Below are 12,450 nucleotides of genomic sequence, written 5' to 3' on the forward strand. Positions count from 1 at the left end.
ATCTGTGTCTCAATGAAAATTATATAAAAAATCAGGTTGTTTATTTATTATTAACAATAAAGAAAAATAATAATTAAATTGAATAATTTTTGAGTCGATAATAATAATTTCTTCAACGCAGGTAAATTTCAAATTTAAAAAAAAAATTACTCGATGATTCACGAGACAGTTCACAGTTGCGTTTACATAGTTTGCGAGTATTAGCGGTAAATATTCTTGGATGTCTCGCGTTGCTTGTTGTTTATAAAAAAATAAAAAATAAAAAATATAATAATAATTTGATCGTAGTTGGTGGTAAAGAATAATAAAACAGTAATGTCTATCCATCGAAGCGCTACTGTTTGTGTCAGTAACTGTCAGACCATCAGACCGGTTCGAGGTACTCGTAATTTTTTTTCTCTTTTATTTTCCATCAATCACAGTATAAAAATAATTAAAAAAAAAAATAAATAATCATTCAAGTTTTTTAAATATTCATACGCATTTGCAATGTTTAATAACATAATTCATTTTTTTATAAATTTGTGTTTTATTGCTTCTAAAATATAATTACATCTAAAACGACAAATTAAATTCGAAAAATGATTTTAAAAAATATAAAATGTCCTTGATGACTGTTAAACAACAATGCCAATAAAATGGGTGAGGTTTTAGAAAATATTAATTTATTATAAATACTTTTAAACAATCTAAAATGTCATTCAAATAAACCTGACGATTTTTTTTATATAAAATTTTAATTTTCACATGTTAAATTCAATTAAACCAAAAATTTATAATTATATTAATTTAAATAACAAATTTATAATTATTAATAATTATAAAAAATTTTTTTTCCATCGATTTTATTTGAGGAAAAAAATAATTAATTTCGTTAAATTGATTAACTTATATTTTTCCATATTTTTTTCTTTTAAATTAATTTAAAACTCGATAAGAAAAAAAGTAAATAATAAAAAAAAATTGGCACTTGTCAAATGATATTTTTCGAATGATAATAAAAATAATAATTTGATGACGCACAAATAAATGATAAATAAAATTATAATGAAAATAAAATTAAAAAAAAAAAATTATCGAGTATCATTTACAGATGAATAATAGGATGATATAAAAAAAATTAAAAAAAGAGGTAACAGAGATTATATTGTAATGTAGTGAATGACTGAGTGACTGAGTGACTGCGCCTTTCCATCCGGAGGAATAGGAGGATGGGGAAAGAAAGATCCGTGTCAACAAACTTGAATCTGGCACATAGCCGCCTCACATCCATTATAATCGCCTATTGGTTTGTATACCGATTAACCAATACACAAAACCAATCACACAACTTTATCATATATAATATTATATATATTATTTAAACAGTGCACGATTTTAATAAACAACAACAACAACAACAACAGCAACAGCAGCAACGACAACGAGTGGGACTCTTTCAAAGTCCGGTATACATTTAATTTTAATCACAACAAAAATTCATGTGGGTGTAATTATTTTTTTACATATTGTTGTTGTTGTTTTTTTAAATAATAATTAATCATGTTGAGCTTTAACATTCACATGTTGTCAATTGAATTATTATTTTTATGATTTATAAATATTTATTTGGGTGGCTGACTTATTTACTAGTTTGAATTTGAAAATTAAAAAATATATTTTTAATTAATTTGTTACTAATAATTATATTTATTTGGACAAATAAAAATTTAATTTGTTATTTTCTTTATTAGTTAAATTATTTAAATATTTTAATTTATTTTTAAATTGAATTTTACATAATCTTTTTAATTATTTCATTTAACTATTTTGCTTGTTTTTTTTCAACATGGTTTTATTGAGATATATAAAATAGTGTCTTTGAATTAAATTAATTTTCTAATTTTATATAAAATCGTGCAGATTGTTATAATATACGCCCATGTTATTGAAATGTCTCTTATTTTAATGGGGCACCAAAGTAAATTACAATAACTAACATGCCAATTGATTCTTATCATTTTGTTTATACAATTTAAATAACAATTTCATTGATTATTATTAAATAATTACATAAAATTAACATGACTTTATTTGTTTAAACATGTGCTTGATTTTTTAAATTTATTTATTATTTAAATTATAATAACATTGTAATTTAATTTCATACAAAAAACATTATATTTATTATTTCGATAACTCAATTGGAATTTATCAAACAAAAATTAAAATAACTATTCTGATTAATTAATAAACATATTTATTTTTAAATAATATTATTTATATTATTTATTTATAAACAAATATAATATTTATTTTTAAATTTAATATATAAAATTTTAAAATGAAAATTTAAGGTTTTTTTTTTCTCTTCCTCAAGCATTGTGCAAGTTTTTAAATATATTTTTTTTGGGCCCAGTGTGTGGGCAGTATAGCACACTCTTTCACAATAAATATTTTAATTTTTTAACATTTGTATTTTTATATTTTTATACACTCAAACTTGCGTGAGGTGAAACGCAAAACGCACACGAGCGCATTCGTGAGAGCGTATATACACACTAAGTTAATACGGGCCATGGACAAGTCCGTTTTTTTTTTTATTTGCATCCGGGATCATTTCGCATCCCGGCACGTGCGTTTTTTAAAATATTTCGAAATTTGATATGTTAAAAAAGAGGAAAAAAAAACAACCTAAACAACAATAATAATAAACACAGCTCGTAAACAATTTAAATAACAAATCAAATTTAAAATGTAAATTTATAAATAAAATAAAAATATATTCTTCATCATTTTTTATGTCCAATGAAATATTGTAATATACATAAATAAATTTTTCAATTCAACAATCAATTCAACATTTTGCGTTATGCTTGAATAACTGATGTATTTTTTTTTTTTTTTTTTTCTGTCTAATAATTTTAAACTTTTTCCACCGGATTACTCCGTAGTGCATTTCTTCACATCGATGCATTCAAGTTATTTATTTTATTTTTTTTCATTTTTATAATAGTACACAAGATCAATATATTTATACGCATTTAGAATTGCATTAATCGTATTTTTTAAATTTCAACAACCACCCAAAAGACGTCAATTTAAAACGAGTCTAATTTAATTTTTTTTTTTTATAATAAAAATTCCTGAATTATTTACGACATGCAGCTGTTATTTTTCATTTTTTATTCTTAACATAATAATAATAAAATAAATAATTATTATTAATTATCATGTTGATAATAAAATAGTTGTTTTTATTTTTTTAAATTATTATTTTGCATTTTTAACACGTGTTACTTGTTGGTGTATTTTTTAAAAATATTATTTTATTATTTACGTTGCACAATTGCGTAGAATATTTATATGAAATTTAAAAAAAAATTATATTTTCACCTGTAATGTATAAATGCGTTTAGGCGCCGCGTTTATTCGCGATGCGTGTGGCGAAATCTTGTAGTTTTGCGAAAGCAGATAATTTCACACGTTGTACAAGAAAAAAAAAATAATAAAAATAGGATAGTTGTATACACTCAATCATTTTTCACCTGTTCAGTGTACATTTATTTATCTTTTAATACCATTTCATAATGAAAAAAAAAAGTGGGTTTTAAAAATTAGATCGAAACATGAATTTCGAAGGAAAAATCATTCTCATAATTCTTCTTTCTATCATCATCATATACATTGAAAATAATTTAACAATTTAAACAACAATATTAATATAAATAAAATAAATATAAAATTATATTTTTGATCTTAAAAAAATAATTTATATACATTGTTTTAAATTTTTTAAACAGAAAAATTCTGCATTCAGCGTAAAAATTATTTAAAAATAATCTAAATTTAAATGGAAATATATATTTCTCGAACGTAAAATTTTAAAAATCATTAAAAAATATCCATGACGTTTGTCAGACATTCTTTTTTTTTTTTTATAAACATTTATTCATTATTTTTTTCAAACTCGTATTATATAAACTACGCAGGTTTTTAAACAACGGTGTATTTAGTTGACAGGTATATTTGTAATACCTGGAAATACCTGGAAATTTATTTACAATTTTTTTAAAAAATAAATAAAAAAATCAAGATGAAACTTTGGTCAACGCCACTAAATTTCATTGCGCAAATGTCCAACGTTTATATTTTTTTACTGGTTGATTTAAATGACTGAGAACAAAGCTACTTAATTATTTTATTTTTAAATATACACCAGAGAAAATAAATTTATTTTTCATAGTAGCTGTACACGGATGATGGGAAAAGACATATTGTCAAAGAGAGAGTAATTTTTTTCTTATTTTTTTTTATCATGACATTCCACATAATCATTATAATGATAATCATAATCACACTATCATCGTGACAACAATGATTCAGCACATGTGAACAAGAAGTCACGTTTTTATAAATATTTTATTTTTTTTTTCCTTTTTCTATTGGTGTATATTATTTATTGAGGTGTGTCTGTCCCCAACAGAAATCATCTACTTTATTGCATTTTATTTTTTACTATTTTAAATTTAAATTTAAAACAAAAAAAAATATATAAATAAATTAATCTCTTTTATCTATTGATTAAATAGAAAATAAAAAAAAAAAAAAAGAAATTTCTATAATTTTCTTAAGCTAAATGAATAACTGATGTAAAAAAATTTCACCGGATTTTGTTGGATTTTTTTTGTTCAACAAATAAAAATAATAAAAAACAAATTGTAAAAATGAATAACAATTTAAAATATTATTAATAAAAACTTAATTTAAATTTTTGTCCATTTTATTTATTTTAATATTTAAATATCCTGTTTGTAATATGAAAAATAAATTAAATATAAAAATGGGAAGGACTACCACAGTCCTCTTGATGCTTGATATTAAAAAAAAAAAAAAAATATAGGGAAAGAGGAGGAAGAGAAGGAGGGAATTTATGACGTTTTTTAAAATCGTAAAAGTTTTGTCGAGTCTGAGAGTATGTTGTTGGTTTTTTTATATCGAGTTCCATTCACTAGCCGACCACTGTCGAGGTCGTGCCAAGTATCACCAAGTTGATGTGTAACCTCGTGTACAATTTTCATTTAATTTTCATCCCTAATTAATCCACCCCTTCTCCACTAACCATTCAAAAAGAAAAACAAAAATTATTCATATTTAAAACAATAGTTTTTCATTTTTCTTGTGCTAATCAAATTTATATTTATTCCGGAATTATAATTCAAAAAATAGTGTAAACAATAACAGGTGTTTTTACGACATAATTAATTGAAAAAAAAAAATAAATAAAAAATTATTTTTTTATCATTAATTTTAAACAAGTTATACAGTGTTATTAGTTTTAATATTATTTTTGGAAAAATGACTGTTGCTGGAAAGGTGAGCTAAAATTAAAAAAAATAATTTAAATTTTTTATTAAAAAAGGAAAATTTATGAATTTTTTTTGGGTTTTTATTTATACTAAATGTAAAAAATATAAAATGAAATTAATAAATACCATGTGCACAAACGTGTCTACAGACAAGATAATGTATATAATATATTACTGGATCCGGTTTGTCGAGTCAAAAGTCAATTATAATGAGATTAACGGACATGTGCGCAAGTTTGATGGCTCTACGTCATTCAGCGTCATTGAGGGTCAACAGTCCTCCACACAATACTTTCATATTTTCAAAAAAAATAATTTATAAAATATTAATTGTTATTTTAATACATACATATAATTATAAATCGAAAGTATATATATTATTTTCACATGACCCGGAAGTGGTGTAGACCGGAGGAGGTGATTGAGACTTTGAGAGAGTATATTCCCTCACATTAAACCGCAAAAGGAACTTGAGCACATCGATACATCTGGCTTTCGCTGAGAAATATATAAAAAAATTAATTCTACATGTTTCATGTATTTCGAAAACTCATCTTGTAAATTAAAACAATAAATTTTTTTCAGTCAAATCAAACGACAAACTTTTTCTTCATTGATAAAAGAATTTTTTAATTTAAAAAAAAATTCATTCATCTTGATAAACCAATTGACAAATCAATGGCTAAATTATTTTAAATTTATTTTTCGAAATCCCTAGGGTTTCAAGTCGAGGTCAAACACGCGCTCCAGCCGGTTCCGGTATAAATCCTACCCGGATCTTCTCAAATAAACACACACACAAACATTATCGGTCATTAACGTGTTTCGATTATCATCAACTAATTAATTTATCAACAAAATACATCATGTAATTGTTGAAGAAAAAAAAACACCTGCCATCTCGTTGATGTTTTTAAATGAAGAAAAAAATTTGCATTGTTTAAACGACAAAAGATTTATGATGGTGGATGATGACCTTCGTCATTATTACATATCAACATTTGCCTTTCCCTCTGATTTTTAAATTTGATAAAAAAAGCTGGAACAATTTAATTAAAAATTATGTTATCCAATGATGATGAATTTTTTTCTTGATTGAAAAATCATTTATATTTTAGATTTATTGGTAAATTTATTGGTAGCTTTTTCATTATTATTATTAATTTGTTGTTGCGTCAATTCACCTGTCAGTATTTGTGTTTGAAATTGTGATTGGATTGTGGGCACTTTGGCGATGTAAAGAGCACGCGATTTGACCGACCCTGATAGTACACAACAACAGTATAGTATACAAGAGTCTCGTCCCGCTACTTTCACCTGAATCCCCGCTAATGGCTACATCCGCCAACCTGAGAGAGCTATGCCCCATTTAATTTCACAAAGTTACTTGAATTTTTTTAAAAAAACTTGAAAACAAAAATATATACATAATGAAAATGAAATTAATATATATTTAATTTTCTTTTTAGAGATATGTTGATTGCACAATTTTTGAAGGTGGAAGTATTATGAGTACTGAGGCAGCTGAAGATTCATCATATGACAGTGATTATGATGCTGAAGAATCATCAAGTTCAACAGCAATAAATTCACTTGTAGATAAAAAAATATCTTCATCAAATCATTCTGATGTTTCAAGAACAACATCTGACACATTGGCAGCTGAATTTGCAGAATATGTCACGATACAATCAAAGTCATCATCATTACAAAGTCCAGGTATGTTAAATATGAGTATATGACTTTGAAAAACAACATCATTACATAAACAATGTTTTTTATTTTTAGAATACATAGCAAAAGTTGAATTTGCATTGAAATTGGGATACACAGAGCGTCTTGTTCAAATAGCACTTGAAAAACTAGGTCCAAATCCAGAACAAAATGAACTTTTGGCTGAGTTAATACGCCTCGGAGCAAGTTCATCATCATCCCTACTAAATTATGATGATGACTACGAGTACAAAAATAACAATGAAATATTAAATGATAGTTTTGATAAAACAGTTGGTTCATCATGTTCAAGCTATGGCCTACGACCAGTTGTCATTGATGGTAGTAATGTTGCGATGAGCCATGGTAATAAAGAAATATTTTCATGTCGTGGTATTAAAATATGTGTTGATTGGTTTCGTTCACGTGGTCACAATGAAATAACAGTATTTGTACCAAAATGGAGAAAGGAAACATCACGACCCGACAATCCAATTGCCGAACAAGATATACTTGTTGAACTTGAACGTGATAGACTACTTGTATTTACACCATCAAGACTTGTTGGTGGTAAAAGAATGGTTTGTTATGATGACAGATATATACTACGTCTTGCTGCTGAATTAAATGGAATTGTTGTTAGTAATGATAACTATCGTGATTTGGCACAAGAAAATCCAGAATTTCGTCGTGTTGTTGAAGAAAGAATACTCATGTATAGTTTTGTCAATGATAGATTTATGCCACCAGATGATCCATTGGGTAGAAGTGGTCCTACACTTGATAATTTTTTACGTATTGGTAGTAATTTTAAAAAGGCTGAATTTTCATCACCTTGTCCATATGCTAAAAAATGTACATACGGTAACAAGTGTAAATTTTTACATCCTGAAAGAGGATTATATCACACACAAAAAACAGTTACTGAAAAATTATTTGAACATGCCCAGAGACATTTACAAGCAAGAGGTACGAGTTTTAGTTTACCACCAGGTTTAAATAACACACATAAACCATTGTCAAGAACAAAATCATCAGCACATTCATCAGGGGCAAATAAATCTGTAACTGTTCCAAAAAGTAAATCTGTTGAAAATGTTACTGATGGAATAGCATGTCCAATTATTTATCAACCAATTTCACAAGTACAAAATCAACAAGGTAAATAAGTTTGAATTAATAAATAAAATAAACATAAAGTTGTTATTTATATTTTTTGCCTGTTTAATGTAGGTCCAGTTGGATGGCAAGCTTCAAGAGTCACTAGCCTTGATCAAGAACCAGCAAATATGCATAGAAAATTGCAAAGACAATTGACATTAAATCCAGCTTGTGATCCAAGGCTGTATCAATTGAGAAGGTTTCATCAGCAGCATCAAAATGTCATGAATTCTCCATTGAACAATCTTCAACATCGACCACTCACTCGACACACTAGCAATGAAACGTATCCAGCACAATTAACGTATGTTTTATTAATATTTTTATTTAAAACAAATAACTAGCAATACAATGTGATTTTAATTGACAGTTGGGAAACATCTGGACATCATAATCATCAGCATGTTACAAGAATTGCATCAGCTCCAGATTCATATCGTGCTTGGCCACCACAAACAACAAATCAAACAATTTCAAGACTGGGAACATCAGATCCACAATTAAATATATTGCAACCATCATCAACATCATCAACAACAACAACCACAACAACAACAACAACAACGACAATTGTAAATAATCATCATGCCAACTGGAATATATCACAAACACATGATGCACGTCGACGTATTCATTATCATCTTGCAAATATATTTCCTGAGGAACAAGTTCAAACAGTCATGGCACTTAATCCACATGAAACTGATCCAAAAAAAATATGTGCTTTGATTTTAACAATGTTTCCTAAACTATAATAAATTTATTTTATTTTTTTTTTTTTTATCAGCAACGAGAAATACCTCTCTATGAGTTTAAATATTATAATTTGACCAAATTAAAATGTGAACCAATAGAAATGCTCTCGAGAGCCAGGATAATATTATTTTTTAATTTGAATGAATATATTTTTTTATTTTAAAATAATTGAGGGAAGATAACTACTAGAAATTATTGTGATCATGAAATTGATACGTTATTCATTTCAGTTAACAAGTTGCTCTCTGTGAGAGAACGTATTTTTAAATATTACTCAGTTTTTTTTTTTTTTTGATTGATTGATTATTTAATTGTTGATAATTAATTATGATAGAAAAATAACTTCAAGGGTTTTATTCTCAACGAGCTAATGTTTTTTATTATTAGCTAAATTTATATGTCGATTGATGAATAGAAATTTGAAGTTATAAAATTGTCCAGCAAGTGTTGAAGAAATTGGGTAAATCGAATTTATACAAATGGAAAGCATTGACTCACATTGAGTTGAAGTTTATAATAATTTTTTTTTATATTTATAATGTATATAGAATTATATATTTAGCTAAGAATATATTTTTTTGACAATTTATTGTACTTTTATTGTAACAAGTGTTATTTAGTTGATAAATTTTAATAAAAAAAAATAGAAATCTTTTTTGTTTTCTCATAAAAAAATACGTCTTCTTGAATTTCCCTTTTCAAATATTTTTTCTGGTATTTATTTAGCTCAAATTAATAAGAAACCTTATCCTGTAAATTTTTAAATCAATTCTTCAAGGCATTTAATTTATAGAAAAAAAAAATCGAAATTTCGAAATGGACATAATGAATTTAGTACTATTTGGCTCATATGCATTTTGTATAAAAAATTTAAGTATTTATTAAAAAAAAAATTGTATTATTTATTTATAATAAATAATGACTGTATAAATAAAAATTACCATCAGTCAGCCGATGAATTTCCATTCTTTTTGTTGATTATTGAAAATGGAATACATATTTTTCTCTATTATCATCGACTGGCAATTTAAATTAACAATCCTTTAAGCCAATATAAAAATTAATTATATTTTTACAATATATAAATGTTTATTTCTAGATGAAAATGATTATATCCACTGATTAATTAAATTTTTTCATTGAATTATAATACACCAGTTGCTTTTCTATATTGTCCAAAGTGATCCAAGTACTGATGTATTGTGTCCATTGGTTGATAAATATCATTCATACGATTCTAAAACAATGAAAAAAAATTAAATTAAATATTAAAAATTGACTAATCAAGCAGTAGAGTGTTTTATTGCTTGAAAAAAAAAATAATATACCTGTAAATATGGAGGAGGTTGATTTGCCACTGCTGAACCAATAAATCCTTGTAAAAATTCTTTGATAAGATTCCAGGCTTCACCTGGTACCACACACGGTCTGTACTCAACCTGGAAAATTCAAATAAATAAATAATTAATTAATAAACCAATTAAACAAAAAAATTAATTTTACCATTATTTTTTCTATTTAAAATAACGAAACATTTTTTTATTCTTTGTCAAGATTTAATTTGCTATTTAAAAATTTTTTTTTTATTTATATAATCCTATTATTTATAAATAAAAACAATAAATTATAAAATTGTATTTTTATTGTAACAAGCAAGACTGTAAATTCTTGTTACTGTGATTTTTTTTTTTCTATTGTTATTTTTTTATTTTATATTTTTCTTTTTGATCTGAAGCTTCTTGTATTTGTCCTTCGGTTGTTTTGCTCTTGTATTTTTATTTTTTTAATCTTGCTATTACTCTTTATTTCACCACCCGTTATCCACCCACCAACAAGATCATCCCTACTTTTGATATATCCAGTACAACCAGGCATCTTTCAACGTAATGGAAAAATAACTCGTCCTACCGATAAAGCAACTTGATTTCGATAAATAAAACTTGTTTGTTTCGAATTATAAAAAAATATATATAATGATAATAAATAAATAAATACTAGATTGTCAGAGTTTTTCAAGACGAGAAAAAAATATATATTGTCACTGGAAAAACAAATATTTATTGTCAAGAAAAGTTGAAAAGTTAAAATTATAAAAAATTCTTTTAGCTTTGAGGTAATTGAAATTCCAGTTTGTCATTTTAAAATTGTTTGTACAGTTTAAAAAATATTTTCTTTTATAAAATATAAATCTTTTGATGAAAAAACACAATATATGAATTATTTGTAAATGAAATTATTAGTTTTATAAATATTTAAAATGTTTTTTGTATATAAATTCAAAGTTTTTATTTAATTAGAAAATTATTAATGAAAATATATTATTCTTAAATGGTTATTCATTTTTTTTATTTATTTATTGTAATTTTTGGGTCATTTTGCATTGTCAAATGATTTTTTGTTTATATATGTTATTGTGCAAAAAATTTTGGACGTTTGGGGCAAACACTTCCTGGCATAGAACACAACTGTGGTTGTTGGCCACATTTGTCTTCTATGCTAAGAGATATTTGCTCCAAACGTCTAAAACCGAGCAATTATTCAAGAGTGGCTTATATTATCTGAACTTCTGAACTTATGTAGAAAAGCTTTAGCAATAATTGATTGCGAGCACGGATCTGTTAATAAGAAATCGATTAAAAACTGAGAAATTACCTTGTTCGGGGATTTGATCCTGAGACAGTTCATTGCACAAGCCCGTGGCTTGCCCACTCAACCACTAGCTCTCTCACAAAAATACTGAACCATAATTTATACATACATATATATATATATATTTTTTAAAATCATAGAAAAAATTATTTAAATTATTATTTGTATTTGATGATAAATTTAAAAAACAAATACACCATATGATTAATTTATCTCCACACTAGTCATTGTATAATAATGCCACTACATTATTTTTATAACAACAAATTTTAATTTGAATAATACTTTATGTTTTTTGTACTTATCTCCAGGACAGAATATTTTTTTTACGGAAAATTATTTACTAGAATATTTAGCTTTAAAATTATTCAACTTGAAAAGCTGAGAAGTTAAAATTATAAAAAATTCTTGTAGCTTTGAGGTAATTGAAATTCCAGTTTGTCATTTTAAAATTATTTGTACAGTTTAAAAAATATTTTCTTATATAAAATATAAATCTTTTGATGAAAAAAAATATATAAATTATTTATAAATAAAATTATTAATTTTATAAATATTTAAAATGTTTTTTTTTATATAAATTTAAAATTTTTATTTAATTAGAAAATTATTATTGAGAATATATTATTTCAAATGGTTATATATTTATTTATTATAATTTTTGGGTCATTTTGCATTGTCGAATGATTTTTTTGTTTATACATTTTACTGTGCAAAAAATTTTAGGCGTTTGGGGCAAATACTTCCTGGCATAGAGTACAACTGTGGTTTTTGACCACATTTGTTTTCTGTGCTAAGAGGTATTTGCTCCAAACGTCTAATA

General features: G+C 25.1%; 2 protein-coding genes across 5 annotated transcripts in view; one reads left to right on the forward strand and one right to left on the reverse strand.

Moving 5' to 3' along the window:
• The first annotated feature begins 199 nt into the window (after positions 1-199).
• LOC122851222 (probable ribonuclease ZC3H12B) lies at positions 200-9,163 on the forward strand. Of its 3 annotated transcripts, none has more exons than XM_044150311.1 (5): positions 200-642; positions 6,818-7,067; positions 7,137-8,222; positions 8,295-8,526; positions 8,593-9,163. In XM_044150311.1, exons 1-5 carry the CDS (start codon positions 628-630, stop codon positions 8,975-8,977), a joined length of 1,968 nt encoding a protein of 655 aa, XP_044006246.1. In that variant the 5' UTR covers positions 200-627; the 3' UTR covers positions 8,978-9,163. The 3 variants fall into 3 exon arrangements, with proteins under 3 accessions (XP_044006246.1, XP_044006247.1, XP_044006245.1); XM_044150312.1 differs by having other exon boundaries at positions 201-379; XM_044150310.1 differs by lacking the exon at positions 200-642 and adding an exon at positions 4,879-5,355.
• Positions 9,164-9,224: 61 nt separating this feature from the next.
• Positions 9,225-12,450, reverse strand: part of LOC122851224 (mediator of RNA polymerase II transcription subunit 20) — a 52,908-nt gene continuing 49,682 nt past the window's right edge. The window contains exons 4-6 of one of the 2 annotated variants that reach the window (XR_006373671.1): positions 10,307-10,417; positions 9,920-10,215; positions 9,225-9,728 (exon numbers count right to left, since the gene is read on the reverse strand). Coding sequence is in view for 1 of the 2 variants with exons in the window: in XM_044150315.1 (XP_044006250.1) it covers positions 10,123-10,215; positions 10,307-10,417 (204 nt within the window). In the remaining variant the exon portion in view is untranslated. Of the gene's footprint in view, positions 10,216-10,306; positions 10,418-12,450 lie in introns of both variants that reach the window. The other variant, XM_044150315.1, reaches the window with a different exon arrangement.

The sequence above is a fragment of the Aphidius gifuensis genome, linkage group LG3, assembly GCF_014905175.1.
Source record: "Aphidius gifuensis isolate YNYX2018 linkage group LG3, ASM1490517v1, whole genome shotgun sequence".
NCBI lineage: Eukaryota > Metazoa > Arthropoda > Insecta > Hymenoptera > Braconidae > Aphidius > Aphidius gifuensis.